General features: G+C 34.9%; 1 protein-coding gene across 2 annotated transcripts in view; it reads left to right on the top strand.

The window, feature by feature from the left end:
* PRKD1 (protein kinase D1) overlaps positions 1-20,374 on the top strand; it is a 115,373-nt gene that overhangs the window by 44,450 nt on the left and 50,549 nt on the right. For both annotated transcript variants that reach the window (XM_066551624.1, XM_066551623.1), the window contains exon 2: positions 12,652-12,790. In XM_066551624.1, the coding sequence (XP_066407721.1) occupies positions 12,652-12,790 (139 nt within the window). The remainder of the gene's footprint in view (positions 1-12,651; positions 12,791-20,374) is intronic.

Here is a 20,374-nt window from a genome sequence, read left to right as displayed (position 1 = left end):
ACACACAGTTTTGTATATTCCTTCTCAGTGTATGAGATCTTGATCACTCAGCTGCTGGCAATACAATCCCCTGCTCCCTGCAGACTACTAGTTGCTAGGATCTTTGTATATTAAGTGTCTGTCTTTTCACCCTGGCTGGCTGGGTGCCAAATGGCCGAGACTTCAAGCAAATAAGATTATTTTACAATGACTGGTTTGTTTTTAGAACTTAGAAGGGTTTCTTTATATGTTAAATGAAGGTCTAAAAAGTTTTCTAACTTTGTGACAGCTGCTTTTTCCCTGGCAGGAATAGAATTTTGACTTTGCTTGTAGTGCTCTTCAAATATTGTGGTTAATGCCAAAGACTTCAATTTCTCTATGAAAGGAAGGAAGCCATAATTTCCTTGCTCTAAGTGATATATTTTTAATGTATGAAAATACCCTGTGAACAAGATGCTTCAAGGAGCTGATTCACTTTTTTGTTCTCAGTGTAAATTTCTTCTCTGCATCATTTGTAAGTTAGCTGTTCTGATTTTAAGTAAGAAAAAAAAATCTTTATTTTATGGCCTTGTTTAAAAAATTGTTCGGAAGATGACTATAAAAGAGGAAAAAAAGAAGCTTTCTTAAAAACTTCTAGCATCAGTTGTGGAACAGTTCCAGAACTGAAAATTGTAACACTGCTCAATGAATGGATAGTGCATTAAAAAAGACTTTTTTAAAATAGAGTTTTCAGGAAGGCAGGAGCCAACAGTTGAAATTAAATATTCAGAGACATGATTAAGTCAATGTCTTTTCACAAAGGCATTTATCATTTTTTTAGCAGCAGAAGAACTTCCATCTCTTCAAAAACAATAGGGAGGAAGCTACCTAAAGTTTAAAATTAGAGGGGAAGAGCCACGAGAAATGTTCCAGTCCCTTGTTGTGCCCGAGAACAATAGTGTCAAATATCCTCTTTATGGTAGTGAAAGAAGTCAAATTTAATGAGTGTGAAATTCTGTACTGGAAGAATTAAGTACTTAAGTAGGGCAATATGATGGAAGTGGATATTTGAACAACCAAACCCATGCAGGAGTTTAGGGTTGACAGTGTGCTCATTTCATGTGTTAGATGCATGTTTTCAAAGATGCACATCCCAGACACATTAAACTCCAAGACAACTTTTGTCTTGATGTTTAAAAATATTCTTGAGGCAGATAGGTCTGACTGAAACTAAACTGTCAAATAATCTGTCAGTACTAGTTGGATGGGGGTGGACATGTATTCACCCACGCTGAGATGCAAATACTTCCCTTGTGAAATCTGGCAGCTATTTAGGAGCTCTGCACAACCGTTCAGAGTAAAAAATGGGGAAGTATTTATCCAGTTGAACTTACAATGGGAGTTTTAGATAATCAGAAAGGAAAGTCACAGGAATGTGATTTGCAGAAAGGAACATTAAACATGGGAATGTATATTACATAGTTTCCTTACTTTGCACTGGAAGTTGGGAGTTTTTTATGTCTTACAGGAGAGATACCGACTTTCAAAGACCCAAAAGGATTTCTTCCTATTTCAAGTCAGAATGAGCTCTGTCTGCACCTATCTTTGTCTAACCTGTTCTGGGAACCTCCAGTGATGGAAATATCACACGCACCCTCCAAAAGATATTGCTGGTGTTTAAGCTATCCTTTTCTCTTGATATTGAAGTTTAATTCACTTTATATGCATGTATTACTGCCTATCTAGAGGCAGAAGTAAGGACTGTCAAAGTTTCCTTCTGTCTATCTTCTTTCAACTCATCTTCACCTTTTGTAGCACATTCTGCAAAATTTTTTCTGCTGATCCTTGGACTGTCTTTGGACACACAGAACAAGACTGATGACATTTGAGGTGTCAGGATAATTTCAGATACCTGTTGTATTAAATACCTCTTTTTATGCCCTGAGACTGAAAGAAAAGGATGTTCTGAGAAGTGTCAAGCTCCACCTCCTGTTTGTCCCAAGAAATCTGTTAGGCAATCTCTCCAATTTAGCCTTACACTGAGTGTTGTTGCAGAATATGACATTATAGTAATTTGTTCCAATACCTTTTTGTATAAGAAAGCCATAGGAGTTGTCTAAATTAACTCCTTTTTAAATACAGTGTCTCTATTAGAAACAAAAATCCTATAATGTGGAAATAGCACAGCCATATTTGTTTTTCACTAAGCATTTGTTTTAGATACTTAAATTAAGCGAGAAAAGAAGTTGGACCAGCAAAATAATTGTTGTGTAATCTAATTCTACATAGCCTCAGCTGCTAGAAATTGGAACTTGCAGTTTCTTTGTCTGCTAGGCAGATGAATCAATAGAAAATCAGATTTCACTTTCTAGGACTGATGCTTATCAAAGATTATCAAATCCTGACCTGCCTTTAGAAATTAAACAGTTTAATCCCCTTTTGCCATGGACGGGAGAGCATGTCTTTCAGTTCCTTAATTATTCTATTAGTCCTTCCTGAATCCTTTTGCCAATGGCCTAGTTTTTTAAATTTTAAATGCTTGGTGTGAGAAGATTTCTGATTGCATTTATATCACTGCCAAAAGCAAAGGTAGTAAATCCATATGCTTTTGATATTCCCCAATTTATGGCAAAAACTATGTTCACTACATGTGTTTAAGTGCATGTTCACCTAATGATCTATTACACTGACTAAATTTCATTGTTGTTTTTTAGAATAGAGTCCCTTTTACATCAGAGCAGTTTATATTCCATGTTTCCATGTGTCTGAAATAATATTTTGCAAAGACTGAATCTGTGTCAGTGTTAAGCTATGCTTGCATTTTCCTCATTACATAACCAAGTTATCTAGTTCTGCAAAAGCAAAGGTAGTTAAATAGTAATAGTGTCTGTCATGTTTTCATTTGCTCTATTATTTTGAGGAGCCTACAGCTCTGTGCCCCTTTATGAAGAGGAGCAAATAAGTTTTCTTCATCTTGATTACTCTAGAACCCAATCACTGACTTTTCAGCTATTTCAGTTTTGCCTTTTTGGACTTGAAAATATGCGTACAGCTTTTGTGAGTCCTCTCCAGCATCCATATCAACTGATGCTAGGGTACAAAGTGTTTAATCATTAATATTCAGTAATATCTTTTCCCCAAATGGGAAGGTGATTGATAAATCTATGTGGGTGGTAGAATTGTTAAAGTTCTTTTTGTTCCTAAAGTATTAGCAAAATTTTTAGTGTGCTTTAAGTGTGCTGACAGTGATATTTCCACATTACTTTGGGCCTCTTCCTTGGTTTTCTACAACTCTTCATGTTTTCTATTTATATCTGTTGCTATCAAGTTTCTGTTTTGAACATTATAGTTCTATATATGTATATAGATATATGGAGGACATAACTTAAAAGCTCCTTTTTGTGACCTGGCAATTTCTGTGTTTAATGCAGTTATTGTTTTGAAAGCAATAAAAAAAGAGAAAATTATCCTTAAGGTTTATTCATATACTTATCTTTTGTGTGTTTCTAGATTAACAGAAGGCTTAAACATATGTGAATCTTTATGCCTCTTTGTGCTGTGTGTTCCTGCAATGAATACCTACAACTAAAGGAAGCACTGGGTGCGAATGATCCCATTACAGAGACAGAAACTTTGTTGTGATCTGCTTCTGATCCATTCTCCTTTCAGTGGTTTCATTTTCTTTACTGACAGTGTCCTGGTATCGTGATTAGGAGTCCATTCAGAAAGTTGTACACTCCACCTTTGAAATGCTAAGGTAGGAAGGTGTGGAACCCAAATGGCCTCTTCCCAAATGATTCACTCTCTAGAAGCCTATATATAGATTTTGTATTACTATATAAAAGCTGCCATTTTTTGTCATGTTAAAAAAAGAAAAAACCTCATGTTGTTTTCCTATCCCTAAACAGGTGTTTGGCAAGGGAAATCCTTTTGGGTGTTGGAGACAATGAAACTCAAAACTTCCTATGACATGGCTTACTCAGAGCTACAAAGCAATGCTAAATCTGCATAAAACAATAATTTACAGGCACTTTTGTCCTAATGTTTTTACTAGCTCTTATGGACAGCTTCCTTGTAATGTTTTGGAATGGGGAATTAGTGTGTATAACCTGGCATTATGAGTTGTTTTTTCTAAGTTAGTTATCTTATGCCCAATACAGACCTGGTTCTAGGCATGTGTGCTCATGTTTGAACTGGTGTCCAGCATGAGTGCCCTCAGCCTTTTCTTCTGCTAGAATTCCCTCCTGACTATAGTCCTTACAGAATTAGGCAGCCCAGTAATCCTTTGGGCTGCCTAATTCTTTTTGGGCTAATCACCACTTGGTGATGTCACTTTATGCTTTATTAAAAAGGACACTAGTTACTGATAAATGGAAGTTTTGTCCTTTATTAATAAGGATCCTAATTATTAGTAATAAATGGAAGCCAAACTGACAACTAAGGAGCAAACTAATTATTAGTATTAAAAACTGAACCAATATGACCATTAAACATTCACATTTCTGTCACATTCAGTATGAGAGTGCCCTTTACAAGTATTTTTCAAATGACTCTTAGTGTATTTCCTGAAATATAGAATTAATATTGGGAGGGGATGAAAGAGTAACTAGTTTTCAGTTTCTCTCTTAATATTTTACTTAAAGTGTGTGGGAATTCTGCTTTTTCAGGAGTAAACCACATACTTGCAATACTTTATTTAAAATAGTACTCTTGATCAGAGATATTTTGTTTCCTGTTTCTGTGCAAAACAAAAAAATATTTTTAAGCAGTTATGTAGACTGGCATCTATCTGGAAGGAAATGAAGTTGATTTTGAAAGTACAGCAGAGGTATAAGGAAGTGAAAGGTCTCTTACCTTCATTAGATCTTTTGAGATCTCTTACCTCAGGAACAGAAGCTTTGACTGCATGTAAGCAGTTTGTGTTGTGCAATCTGTAAAAAGATCAAAGACACTTGTTCTACATCTGTGTAGTCTGTTGAGTGAGGTACGTGACTGGTGACTGAGTCTCCTGAGTTGATGTAATGCATCAAAAAATGATGCTGGAACATATCTGGTGGTAGACTCTCACAGAAATGGGGGGTTTGGGGTTTGTTTTGTTTTGGTTTGGTTATTTTATTAATAGTGTATGGAATTGGCTCTTGAATTGTTTTCTTAATCTTTCTTAAATTACGAATCCCAGATGTAGTATATGGCATAGAACTAGTAAGACTACAGGTTCAGAAGCAGTCAATACTTGTGAGAAGGGGCTCTTTAGATGGTTTTATGTTAATGGAACTAGAAAAAAACACTTGAATTTTTTTAGTGATTCATCATCCTTTTTCTGCCTGTTTGCTGAAGGGCACGGAAGTTTCTGCTCCATTTCTCAACCTCCTTGGTGAGAAATGCAATCTGTTCGTGAAGTGTCTATATAAATGCATGCCTGTCAACAATCTGGCACTTGTTGTCACGTTCTTCTCCTAAACATTGCACAGGAAGCTCCATGATTCTACACTAGGGTGGACAGTGTTGAGCTGCACAGAGAATGTGTATAGGAACTGTGGGAGCCTTTCTGCTGAGGTCCCCCTGTTGTCTTAGAGAAATGTGGATGAATAGATCAGCGTAGATCTCAAACTCTCAGCACGAAACAACTGAGAAGACAGAAACTCAAAGTGGTCTCCCTCAGTGCTTCTGCTCATGAAAATTTTCAATTCAATAATGCTGTATATGCAGATGTGGTAGATGTGATAATATTTTTGCCACCAACAGGATGCAAAGACCAGTTTATATTCTGAGTCTCTTTGTGATTTAATTGCAATTTTTTTTTCTAAATATTTCTATTGAATTACCCTCTTAATCTACATGACAGAGCAGTCAGCTATGCAAGTGTGTTTTGATTTGCATGGGACATTGACTTATAGGATTTTTATGTGACAAAATTGAGTGTTTTCTCAATTTCTGAGTTATTGAACTTATTCTTTCTTTACAGCTTCTTGACTCTGCATTGTCTCCATTGCATTGGAAGTTTTAATAGAATATTCACAAAATGCTGAGGAAATAATAGTAAAAAAGATTAGTCTTGGAGAAGAGACATTATATCTGAGAGACAAAGGCTACTTTAAATTAAGGTAGCCTTTGTATGCTATCAATGAAAATCAACTTCAAAGACAATCAACATATTTTTGGTAATCCATTGCATGTGGTAATTCAGAATAAAGTACTTCCATAGAAGTTTCAGTGAAAAATATATCAAATATTTTCAATGGAAATGGAGATGTATTTGTATCTTGTGATAGAACAAATAGAGAAACACTAATTATGCTAAAGTTCTCTTTGTTTGAGGGAAAAGTGTTATTATTTTAGATTTTTCATGTTCAGTTGCCATGGTGGATTGACCCCAGCCAGCAGCCACTTGCCAGACACAGTCCAGGAGCAGTGAGAGGAGACTCAGGTCTGGTTGCCCGGAACTGGGAGTTCTTAAATCTGCACGGAAGTAGCATGAATAATGTGGTGTATACTCTGTAATTTTGGCAGTGAGCAATTTGCGTGACAGAAGGCAAACTGACATACAGTGACAGGAAGCATAGGTAGCAAGAGAACCTGTTTGTTTGAAGAAATACAAAGGAAACAACTCCTACCCTGAATGGGCAGGGTAGGAAACAACCTGTACTAAAAAAGGCTGACGAATAGATTGTTCAGCGTTCAGGCTCTCTCCAGAAAAGCCATATTTTTATGTTTCACCATGGCCGTATTTTTCTTTTTCAACTTCAGTAGTTCTGTGAAGGAGCTCAGCTGTGTTTTAACTCTGTGGATCTTCATTGTTCTGCAGCCAGTCCATGTGAGTATGTGTGGGCAACATACTCTGTTCCTGCTGTAAGAGAGATGGAAGAATCTGATTTCTGCAGCAGATCACTGCTGCAGAGATAGAAAAATGTTTGTATGTATGTATTTGTTATCTAAAATACTGTTTACACCATGAAGCAGTCAATAAGAAGTTTGGTGTTTTCAGATGGCCCATTTGGAAGCTGCTTATATATATTTATATAAGCAGCTTCCAATATTAATATAACTGGTATTCTACAGGTAATGAGTCCTTTATAAAGCATGTTTGTATATCAATCATTGTAGTAAAAATGTAAAAGGAATAATGAATACTGTAAGTAAGGAATGATGCTGCCCACAGTAAAGCATTAGGAAGCTTCACTGATGTTCAGAATGTACCACATGGTGATCGCTCTCTGAGGTTATATCTAAAAATATATTTATAAATAAACTGAAATGAGGATACAGGCTCAAGCATTGGCCCAAAATCACATAAACTTTTCAGTTGTTTAATTGCATGCTTCCTGATGCAGTTTGATCTGTGCCAAATCGCATTCCTTCAGATGATGCTCAGACAGTTTGGGTCCTAGCATGTGTAAGAGACTGTTTAAAATAAGGAGTGGCAATGTCATCTCCCTGCTTCTGGGGAAAGAGGTCATCTGTGTGGCTGTGAGCCATTTCCATGCCACTTAGCTGTGGATCCAGAGAATGGTTCCTGGCTGGTATAGTCAGTATATTCTTAGTAACTTGTCTGTTTCACTTAGCAGTTAGCTTGGAAGGAAATTGCTAATACATTTTTAGGAATGCAAAGGCAAAAAGGGATCAAAGACCTATATTGCTGTTCCCATTTACCACTTTAACCCTTGTGAATCTTGGCTCTTGGCGATCCTCAAGGGTCATGAGACAATCAAGGTCTTTCCTGTGTCTCTCTTCCAAGGGTATTTTTCTTGCTCTGGTCATCTCTTCCTCACCTTTCCAGATTTCTTCAGTTGCCCCTTTGCCTTTCCAAATCAAGATATTTGTTCTTGATTTGGAAAGGCATAGGGATAGACGCATCATTTGTCTGTTTTTCTGAACCTGTGACAAACGGGTTTGACCTGAGCCTGTCTTGGGTAGTACTGCAACATAGGCAGCATCAAGTTGATTGGTACTACTCGCTATATTTTCCTTTTCCTCCCTATATAACTGAAGACTGATTGCCTGGGAAAAATAAAAAAATAAGGAAAAAAAGATTAGGAAATAATTCGTTGCCTGTCCTTGCTGTTTGTCTGCCTGGCAAGTGCAAATGAAGTTACTGGAAAGGTCTAGGGTGAGTCGCCATTTCTGAGATGTCTTAAGCATGGAATGTGATATCCTGGATTGAGGTGGAGATGCCACTGCTGCTGGAACAAGCTCCACCTCCTGTTTGTACTCAGATGTTGCTACATTATTCTGTATAACGTCCTTTAAACTTCTGTTTAAACTCCAGAGTTTGTGTTCCTTTGTAGTAACTGTAGTGGTGTAAGTGTGGAGGAAGTCTTTGAACACTAACTGATGTTTCTTGCCACAAAACCTTGAAGTCTTGTGATATTTCTTTATGCATAAGACTAATATTTTCATGATAGCATTGGTAAATAGAGCCTTTTAAAAATCTCTTGAGTTTTGCTAAAGAGTTAATAATGACTGCCACAACCAAGTGAAAATTTAGGCAGTCCTCTTAATGAAACATTGGCTTTTCAGGGTTATGATTTTGCTGTGCTCTGACCTCTAGAGAAAGGAAATTCTGACTTCTAAAAATAAAGTGCACTCTTATTTTAAGACTATAAAAGAAAAATGTTTCAGTTTGGTTGAGATGATTGTTGAAGTTTTGTATGTGTATATCTTTATACTAAAACAGGAATATTGATGTAAGACTATTTATTTACTTGTTTATTTATGTATGTTAGGGTCAGATCAACAGTCTTGTTCAAGTTAGATCAAGGTTACTTGTGTTTTAGCCAGTTAAGTTAACAAACATTCAGTGTGACTCAGCTTCTTCACATGCTGTGAAGACATTGTTCAGCCCACAGCCCTTATGTGTGCTGGATCAATATCTTGGTGCTGTAAAAGAATTCCAGATTTTATCAAAGTTTTTGTTGCTGATGCTGATATGAAAATCACTAAGGGCTTCTAAAAACCTAACTAATCTAGAAGAAAAAAAACAGTCATCACTAAAAGAGACAGTTAAATTTAATTTTAAGGAAAAGTTCAATGATGACTGAAAAAAGTGAAAAAACAACTGTCATGACTTCCTAGAATAAAGCAACAGAAACTAACCCTTACAGAAGATGTGCAAAATTGTAGTAATATAAAAAGACAAAAACAGGAAGATGACTTTTTTTTCACTCTTAGCAGTGAGTATCTGTCTGCCTGTATGTTTCAATTTTATTATGTCAAAAGAAGTATTTTTGCAAAATTATCACAGAAACAGACTTTTTTGACTATTGGACCACATTATTAATTGAAATGAAGCATCATCATTGTTTAGAGTATATGTTTTCCAGTTCTTCTAGGTTAAGTTCTTCAGTGGAAGAAATTTATTTTTCATGTGGTTTTCATTTGACATAGCTACTATGCTAATCTTTCTAATACATATTTATTAAACCAAACAGGTGAAGTGTTGTCTCACCTTAGAGACTCTTATCTTTCTTTGAAGTTAATTTCCATTCTAAATTGTGGTTTACCAGAAAAGGAGGCAGAGTAGGTTTCCATTCAGATAACCGTGTATATGATTTGTTATTATTAATTAATTTTTGAAAGCTTCACAATTCAATTTGGAAATATGTTAGCATTTAGATATATCAGGTCTTGTAAAGTTTCTGTCTTTAATAATAAAACCATTTGATTGTCACAATAAATAGAGTGTTAAATATAACCAACATTTTCTTCTGTCAGCCGCTCTTTGATCCTTATTTTGAGAAAAACTGTTAATAACAGTTATGACTGTACATAGTTCAGCTCATATTCGCATGTGGAGGGACCAATGCCATTGAAATTACTGACTGATATGATGGATAGTGGATTAAATGAATTATTGAATATTTAAAATTAGATGTTCTAGTTATTGAAATTTGAATCTTTTTTTTTTTTTTTTGTAGTAACACTTGAAGGCTTTTTAATTGAAAATCCAGAATTTGCATAATCACTTGTCTTCTATATGGTTATTGGTAAAAATATTTTGGTGGATTTTCTTGAGATTTACAGTTGCTAAGGGTAAAAACACTTCATTGCTTCTGTGTTATATCTGCTGAGGAAAGGTTAGTGCTCCTCTTACTCTGTTTTATGGATGATCTGCTGCCAAAGTGCCCACAATCTGGGCAGTAAAAAATTGACTTATAATAACTTGAGATCCTGATCAGCAGTCTTTTTCATCTGAAAACATAATTTTATTTTGTATTTCTTTAAAGTCTTATGGGTTAGATAATCGTGATGTAATATTTTTAGAAAATAAAAGAAGCACACAGTTTCAGTGTGCTTATTACATACAGGTGACTTCAAATGCTAGTAGCACTTCCTGTTTTTACCATAAAAACTACTACAATATCATATAAGATATGTTCTATACAGGTATTTAGACAGCATTTCTTTTAATGCTCAATGTTTGGAATAAAAGTCTGTTATTTGCCTGTTGCAGTTTTACTTGTTAGCAAATTTATTTTTTCACTTATATCTGGTCATATTTTCTTTCTGCTTATTGGTGGAAAGGGATTGGTTAAAACAAAGGGGGAGAACTCATTTTAGAGTGTTTCCCTTCATTTTCTCAAACCAAGACAGGAGGGTATCTAATAAATAACACTGAGGATAGAGTTGAGTTGACTTAGTAATTTTGCTAAATTTTAAATCTTGAACCTAGAATTTCTGGTAATCGATCACGTTAAAAATCGAATATTTCTGTTTCTAAAAAGGGGGAGGCAGGAGATGTTTGAAATACACAGCTAAACTGTGGCAGTTAAGCAAGTTATTATGCTGTAAAGGTCATTTACCCAGTTACACTTGTAAACTAAGGCACCTTTGACTGAAGCATACTGAAAGGCCATTAAAGTGATTCATTTTGCTTCTCACTTGGAGTAGGCAAACAAGGTGTTTATGGACAGCTTTGATATCTTAATTGCTACTGAAGACTTGTTAAGCAGCCAGAAATACATCCTGTTTCTGAATCTGTAAGCAAGTCTTCCACTCCTGATTCTTACAGATGTGCTGTATTTCCTCACTATGGCCATTATAATGACCATTTAACTCTGAGAATTCTGCTTTAAGCAGCTATTGCAGTGAGAGAAGGCCTTCTGTTGCTATTGGGGAGTTTAGCTCCAATACCATAAATTCCCTGCTTTGTCTCCTGTTTAGCAGAACTGAATGCTGTTTGTACTGGTGTAATACCAAAAGCATCGTGGCTTCTTTTTGTTTACTTTGGTCTGTGCCTATCAGCATTATTGTTGGCAAGAATAAGTTTAGCTGAGGGAATTTCTGTCACTGTTGCAACAGGTGGTCCTTATATAATGTTTGAGAATCACACCATCAAAATGACTGTTTTGACATGAGAGTAGTGTATCTGGGGAAAACTAATTCAAACAGAAGATTTCTTGTATGTAATTTATCAAAAAATGCTGTGGTTGAATTTACTTTTTTCTACAGAATATAATAACTTGTACCTCATGATACACATATTTCTACATACATACATAGAATGTGTAATATTGCAAATATTTTTTTAGGTAGAAAATGTTGAGATATTTAAAAAAAGCAAATGGAATGGGAATGTAAAGAGAGAGCAAGCAATTTAAATCATAATGAATTTAGAGGGAAATGCCTCTGGTATTTCTGAAATCCAGTGAAATGAGGAAAATTTTGCAGTTTTTGAAAAGGATCAGCAGTTCCCATTTTGAATAATATTTCACTGCCTCTATAAAGAAAATTCTTAGGAATACCACTGTGTTTGTGTATAACCTCAAAACATACCAGTTTATTTCTCTGGCTGTACTTGTCATTGTGTTTTTTTCATTGCATGTTGCCAAAACATGGAGTAGTGCATTGATGTAAAATTGAGTGGATTCTCCTGTAACACAAAAAAGGTTTCTTGGTTGTGTTTTCAGAACAAAGTCTTAGTTCTTTAGGCTGGGAGTATGAAGAAAGCACAAATTTTTTTTGCTTCAGAAAACAAAAAAAAAAGAGGAAAAAAGTCACCTAGATGATAATCTCCAGTGTATAACCTCAGAGTTTTTAAAAAAACCTTTTTTAGTTTAAATAGGATTTAATATGATTTTGAAGCTCCAGTTTCTCTGCATTGAAACAAAAGATTATGATTAAATTTTGAAATATTGTTTTGAAACATTGTTTTATGTGCCTGGTAACTTCGAGCTCAAAAACCAGATATTTCATATTGAGTTGTTGTTTAAGCATTGCATCTTAAGCAGAGCTAAAATATATTTCTTTTGGCTTCAAGGCATCTTTTGGGCAGACATCTGGGGAGAGATCATAGAATCATGGAATAATATAATATAGACTAGAAGGGCACTCCAAAGAACATCTAGTCCAAACAACTGCTCCAGGTCTAATTAAATCATCTTACTCAGGAACTCGTGTGAGGAAAAAGTTACCAGTGGTGGCTGCAAGATACATTTACTTCTCTCTCATTTCCTAGTGGATACTGCATTGTTCACAGGAAGAAAAAGGCAAATGAGCTTACTTGCTTGGTGGTAAAAACATTTCAGAATATAGTGATAAATATTTTCATAGATGAAAAAATATATAACCTATTTGGTACTAGTGTGAGAAGTGATCCAGTCTGCCCTCAAAATTTCATTAGACGTTTTTACAGTTTTGTATTTTACAGTTATGTGTTTTACAGCATAGTGAATTCTCATGGGTTTGTGTTTGCAGTTTCCCGAATGTGGTTTTTATGGAATGTACGACAAAATCTTGCTCTTCCGCCATGACCCTACCTCTGAAAACATTCTCCAGTTGGTGAAATCAGCTGCAGATATCCAAGAAGGAGACCTAGTTGAAGTTGTCTTATCAGGTAACTAAAAAACAATGAAAATTACTATCATTCTTTTGCAAATGAAAGTATCCAGAGTAGTTTTCTCCCAATTGGATTTTAACCCAGCATAGGTGAGAGTCCATACAACCAAAATTTCCTTTTTCTTGATTCCTTTCTCAGACGTATATTAGGCATATTATGCCTTTTACTTTTTTTTTTCTGTTGCCCTGTGTATTTTGTAGCAACTCCTTTCATCCATATTACTAGTTAAGCAACAGGTTAACTAGTTAATAGTGTTAATAAGCTAGTTAACTAGTTAATATTAGCATTAATAAGCTTTTTGCTAGAGTGCTATGAAAGTGTCCACTGGAAATAGAGTAATTGCTTTTTCAAAGATCTGCATAGTTTTGCTTGCCAAGACTGCTCCGACTCTTTACATGATCTATTTTTTGGAATTATGAGAGGAAGAGGAGAGCACAATAATGTGACTCAAATACAGAAGTCTGAGGATGTCATTAGGTGTCAATAGGACTTGTCAAAAGTTTAGATGTAAGATATGAGCTTTGTGACTTAGAATGGTGCAGAGTTTGCATGGGTGTGCAGTAGAGTGAATGCTGGAATCTTAAAGATGTAAAGCTGCTATTTGGCAAGTAAAACTTGGAAGATGGTTGAAAGGCTGAATTTTTGCAGTTGGAACATGCAGTTAGAGCATCTGGAAAGATGCTTAAATACAGAGACATGTATGCCATATGAAAGTAAAAATTGCAACTGTAGAAGGGTGTAGGGTAGTGAAGAGAAAGGCCAAGTCCTAATGGATGCTGAAAAGAGTGGAAGTAAGGTCATATAATCTAAGCCAACTGAGCTTTTAAACACATTTGATATGCTTTTATCAAATATCATAGCTTTTATTTGATATATTGTTTATATGAAGTGTAGATCACATACCTTCTAGTTTGCCAAAATCAGGCAACTAACTGTTTAAATCTTTAGGAGCAAAGGACAGCAAATGAAACTTCTAATATGTCACGGCCTGACTGATGGCACTATTACAAATTAAACACATTTCCTCAATAAACACTTAAAAGCATTAGTGTCCTCCCTCAAATGAGCTTAAGCTAAATGCAGCAATTCATTTTTGCAGACAATTCCTGTGTCATGTAAAGCGTGGGAAGTATTCCCAGTTCTGCAACACTGAAAATGAGAAAGAAATGTACAAACAATCTGTAATGTTTAAGGAATTATTCTAACTAATGCAGACAGTTTTTTATTGAAAAATATTCAGTTAAAATAGTTTAAAATTATTATGGATTTTGACCATAGTGCATATCAAAGTAGCTGTAGATGGTTTATCTCCTTTTTAATTAAAGGACAAAGTCTATCTAAATACAGGGCCATAAGAAGTCTTTTTCAGGATGTTTAATAATATGCACTGAAAATTTATTTTGAAGGGATTAAAAAAACCTTCTGGAAACAGAAGAGATTGGCCTTCAGCACAACAGTGTTTGATATTGAGTGCTTGAGTGGTGGAAGGACAAATGAAATACAATATGTGTTCAGCTGCATATGCTGAACTGATCGAAGTGTTTTATTTCTGACCTTCATTATAGAGAGCTAAACAGAATATACCTTCTAAAGTTCTGTCGATTCAAGGTATATTTTGGTAATTGTTTTTGAGTGTCACGTCCAAAAGAGGCAGTAGAACACATTGTTGCTGCTCTGGCTTTGCTGCTTAAAACTCCTTGTGCTTTGGGTCAGCATCCCCTGAGGCACTGGTATCTGATGTCAAAAGCTGTACTGATCCACTGCATTCATTTTTTATTGCTCAGGTCAATACTGTTCAGAGTACAGAAAGCTGAACTGTCAGTCCTTGTATTCAGGATTGTACATTCATTAGTATGCATTTTCTTTTTTTCATTGTAGTTTAATTAAAACTTTATTAATAAAGCTGGACCACCCATGATTTTTTTCCTACTGCATATGTTCTTGGCAGTTTAAGGATTACTAAACATGATTGTTTGCTGGTTTAGAGCTTATATTAAAAGTTCTTGAAAGAGCTGAAATTTATCTACAGAAACTTAGAGGTGTTGCTCACTTGTAGCTGAAGCTGCTTAGTCTGTTTTAGTGAAGAAAATTGTACCTGTAGATGTCATGCAATGTAACTGAAACAGTTTGTGTTAGAGCAAAAAATTTCTGGTGAAACACAAGAAATTTACTCAGCTCACATTGCAGCACCTGCTGTGCTTTTTTTATTCCAAATGAAAATTATTATTTGCATTTTTCATTGGTGCAATACAATGTGGTATTTTAATGGACTGCAAGAATCATGTAATGTGCTGAACAAATGTTGTGTGTCTGTCTGCTGACTCCTCCAGAGGAGATAAGCACAGGCTGTTGCAGTCAGCCAGATGAATTGCGGTTCAGTGCCAATATAGATTCTGGCATTTTGGAACTGAAAGGTCAAACATTATTATAAGGGTACAAGCAAAAGTGTATGTTGAGTGTATGAGAATTGGTTAGCTGCACACTAGAAGAGGAAAATGGAAATTTTATTATGAATATAGTTGCCCTAATAAATAAATAAATAGTTTTACTTCTATTATTTTCCTTTTATTTTATGTATTTTTAAAAATATCTGTTTGAACACTTTTTTATTTATGTTTTTTATTTTTATTGTTTTTTATTTATGGGATTCTGATCGTGTTGGTATAGGAATATGGGAACACTTCAGAAATGTAGTAGAACCAGAAATGTTGAATACATTTGGTTTATTAGGCTGCCCTCCTGGGCATTCATTGAACAGTATCACTAACACCCTTCTGGCTGTAACATATAACTCACCATGTTTCTGTTTTCTTAGCTGTGGATTTTCTATATTATTTTTTCTTAAAATATTGGAAGGTTCATCTTTTCTTCAGATGCCCAAAGGAAGAAAATTCTTTACTGCTTCTGTGGAAATCTCCGCTAATGTGTTCATTGAATCCAGTATATACTTAGTTCTATGCATTTCAGACTGAAAAGGGTCTGAATCTTTGGAGAAAGGATTTTATTAAAGTGTATTTGTAGGAAGGGTTCCTTTTATTAGAATACCATCAAAAATTAGTAGGCAGCCCAGAATCAGGAAGCAAGGTACAGAAGTGGCAGTTTAAGTTACAGTCAAAAGATGGCTGGAAATGAGTTGTCAGTCATTAAAAAACACTTAAAGGAATAGAAACCAGAAGTTACATCTTTTTAGATCTCTCTCTCTCTCTCTCTCTCTCTCTCTCAAATGTAGTTTTCCTGTTTGCTCAAGAGAAGGAAACATATTTATGTAAAGTAAGTTTAAGTTGAAAAATATCCTTCAGTCTTGATGTGATCAAGTAGTATTTGAAAATCTTCAGCTGGACCTCTGAGAAGTTAACTTTCATGTTCCACTCATGAAATAAAGGATGCAAACATTAATTACCAAAATAGCATAATATAAAATTCACAATAAATTTGAACAGAACGGATTATTTTTGCTGTGATAAACTCACTTCTTTAAGTTAACTCCTAGGTTTTTGGAGATCTTCAGTGTTGTTTTGACTAGATTATAAAAATAACTTATTTCAACTGCAATTTGTTGATGCCGATGAATTGATATTAATGATATGTGCTGCCCTATGTACCCTTTCTTTGCAGAGAAGGTAAATAGTTAACAAGTTTTTAATTTAAGTTGTTACATGAGATCTGGAAAGTAGATCAGTTAGCCCCTTTATTAAATGAATGATGTGTTGAAGATATTATTTAAAGCTGTTTGTAGATGCAATTGCCACCCTCCATCTGTGTATCTGTGACTTTTTTCAGAATAACTGTATTTGGTTTTTTTTTAAATGGAGGCACAGACTCTATAGAAGAAGCTGACAGATGAGAATTGCTGTGCTTCTGTACATCTGTATTCTCTTTTTGAGTTCTGATTTTGAGGGCTTCAAGGAAACAATTACTTAAGATGTCTTTAGACTTGTTTTCTGTCATCATAGTATGTCCTCTTCTGTACCTTGTTCATGAAGTTTATTAAAAACTGCTGTGTAAATTTGCCAAGTCTATTCATGATATAGAGGGAAAAAATTGTATATTTACAGTTTTAAGATGGGTTTGTTTATAAAAATTCTGTCTTGTTTTTACTGGGCAAAGTTCCATTGAGATGTAAGAGGTTTTTGTCTGCTGCTGAGAAGCAGACAGGGAAACGTTAGCATCTTGTGTGAATTAGTGGAATGTACTTCATCTGCTTGCTGTGACCAGTTGTGCTCAACTTGGCAGGATTCCTGAAGGAAGAAAGTCAAATAGCAGCTATTTTACGTTCCCTTGCTGAGCTGATGAGGGCAGGAATTGATCCAGTGCTTTTGTTAAGAAGCTGTTTCTGTTGTAATACCACATAGTTGGTAGATCACCTGGTTGTTAGATGTGGACCTTTTATTTTGATTCAGTTCAGTTTCAGTATATACTGTCTATGATAAAATATACTGGGCTGAATAAAAGCTGTGGATAGCTGTACAATTACAGTAAATGCCATTTATCAACACATAGTGTTGATAGTAGTGTTAGTTCAGCTTGAGATGAGACACTGTGGTATTGTATCTCTGAACATAATGTTATAGTACTTATATAGTTGGTCACAATTTGTGATTTTGCTTTGTTGTGATTGAAGAGCATCCTTCTCTTGGTGCCTTCATGGCTATCTTAGCATGCAGTTTTTTGGTGTCTTGAGAAATACAAATATCTTTATTCTGTCTAAGATGCAAGCTTTAGCAATTATTCTTCCTTTGTGTCCTTTCAATTTTCTCTATATGTCATTTTTCTTATTTCTTTAGAGGTAAGACTCATTCGTGATTAGGTTAAAGTTGATTGATTTTGTATCCCTCTCTGTTCATTAGTCTAATACTGTTCTTGGGTCATGAATTTCAGATAGATGACTGTTTGAAGTTGTCAGAACTGAAAGATTCTTTTCTTTTTTTTTTGTTTATGTTTGCATCATTGTCTTTTTTTCCATATATAACTGTGTTAATTGTTAGTTTCTGGACAGTGCCTGTATATGAGAAGTGACTGTTCCACTGCTAGCTCATAGATCAAACATCCAACCTCATACATCTCCAACTGTATGATCTTTTGAGAGAATACATTTTTGGTTTGTGTGGTCTTTAATGAAATTGTTGGTTCATTTGAGATATTTAACTTGGTTTTCCAGATTTAATGCAAACACTTTCAGTCCAAATGCTCATAAAGAAATGATGTTTTCATGAGAGAACGGGGTGAATGCTCAAATGGATAAATAACTGTTTATGACTTAGGAAGCAAAGGGTAGAAGTGCATGGTATTTTCACAGTGGAAGTAGGTTACCAGCAAGGCACTTAAGTCTGTGCTGTTAAATACATTAATGAATGATCTGGAAAGCATTACTAGTAAAGTGTCAGGTGTAGCAATGGAACAGAAAATGGATTGTAATGTCACTGCCCTTGTGTCATCTACCTTTGTCACCTTTTCTGCTTCAGAGAATGCTGATGTTGCTTTGAGAACTCCTCTTTCAAAATAGGATTCCAGGCTTACTGGATTTTTGTCTGATCCAGTAATTCTTACGCTTTTGTATTCCTATCACGTGATTTCACTGAAAAGAGACATAATTCATGTCACACCACTTTAACAGGCCTCACCTCAATAAGTTGTACCAGCTGGCTTTTCAAGAAAGGTGGAATTGAAGCTGATTAGCTACATTAATTGCACTTAATGGGTTAAAAAAATGCCTGTCAACTTCCAAAGTGGACCAAATTAAATCTTGATTTTATTTGTATATTATCTTTATTTCAAAGCCTCTGGAATTTAAAAAAAACCCTTTATTCTCCTTAAAGTATTCTTAGTTCAGTGAGGTAATTTTTTTACCTTTCTTATTAATTTTTTCTCAGTTTTGTTAATATGATATATATCACATTTACCCTTTTAAAAAAGATTTTAGATACTATGATTTTGACTGAGTTTAGCACAATCCACTTAGTAACAGTAACTCAGTATGTTATTCATGGTTAATACTTCAGCAGCCCCATGTCAGCTGATCCTTTCTCAAAAGACTTGAGGTGATGAATGAAATCTGGAGTCTGCAAAAGTTGTCCAATGTTTTAATGGATATTTGTGTGCTCATTTAGACTTACAATGCAATGCTATAATCTGATTAGCATTCAGAATCAAATGGAAGGCTTATAATTAAAAAGGCATTGGTGGAAAAAAGTGCATGATAATAAAAACCATATTTTCATAAAAGGACTCTGTTTATTGTTTAAAAAATTTATTTGCTATTTAGTCTTTCATCACATCTATGGTATGTGAAACTTGCATATAGCTATAAATTATTTCACTGGATATGTCTTTAACAGCATTTGAACTTTTCTTAAAGATAGTCTGGCAAAGTCCAGATTTCTTTTCGTGCACCTCATCACTAAAAATCTTCAAGCATATACTTTCAATATGTGTGTGTTTATTTATTTAAAATTTATATATGTAGCTGAAATGATAAGATTTTCCTTCTGTACCCTAATGGGTTGTCTTTTGTGTGCACCTCGCTTTGGAGACCACTGCTATATGTTCAGTTGAAGTTGTATATAAGGAAAAAAAATTCATCTCTTTTTGAAATTTTTTTAACTATTTGGGTAAGAAACCTTCAATTAGTTTTTTTTCTCCTTTTCACAGTTCTTCATAGTCTGCCAGTTGTTTTTGCTACTAATACAGATTTTAATTATAAAACTGCCACTATTCAAAGAATTCTCTTTTCCTCACTAGTCGCCATCCCCTTTCATCAAATAATTACCTCCCCAGTAGGTAATTCTTGCCAACTACTAATTTAATGGGGAGCAAGCTTTGCTTCAGCTAAGCAGAAAACTCTTTGATTTATCATAAAGGGTTTTGTTTGATTGCTTTGTTCAATAGTTTGTTCGACCAGTATGTGCTTGATGAAACATTTGTATCAGTGTGTTTGTTAAATGACAGTAGTGGTACTGAAGAGAGAGTAGCTATAAATGATTCAGCACATTGAAAAATAATGGGTAACCCACTTGGAATAACTTGTCCTCTTGGAATAGCATCAGACAACTTATATACATGGTCAACAGTGTATTCTACACTGCTCAGATGTATGTCAGGAAGAAAAATCTGGTGTTTGGAGGATCTCTCTGCTTTTTTTAGTTTTTATGAAGTTGTTGTCTCAATAACTCAGTACTTCACTAGGCTTCAAATCAAATATGGCATATGTAAAAAATATATCTTTCAATATCACTATTGAACTAATTGAATTTATTTCCATTGGCTGACTGCTGGCTTTGATTTTGAAAGAACAAATAGAAATACACAGTCTCATATTAGTTTCCAAAAAATTGTGGTTGCAGCCCTTTGTGCTGAGATACACATCTTCTAGGAAGTGCTTGAGGTTTGTAGCTAAAAGTGGCCTGAATACAAACAACCAATCCTCCTTCCCTTGGGTAATGAAACAATTTGAAATGGCAACCAATGAGTAGGAACTCAGGAACTGCCACAGATTACAGTCTGCTGGTTTTTATATCTCGATGGTAGTTGTGACTCAAGCCTGGAGATATTGTCATTCCAGCTGAAATCTGGCTCGCTCTGACT

This window comes from Molothrus aeneus, chromosome 6 (genome assembly GCF_037042795.1).
Source record: "Molothrus aeneus isolate 106 chromosome 6, BPBGC_Maene_1.0, whole genome shotgun sequence".
In the NCBI taxonomy this organism is placed as follows: domain Eukaryota; kingdom Metazoa; phylum Chordata; class Aves; order Passeriformes; family Icteridae; genus Molothrus; species Molothrus aeneus.
The sequence above is the reverse complement of the archived record's forward strand: the minus strand, read 5'-3'. Positions and strand labels throughout refer to the sequence as shown.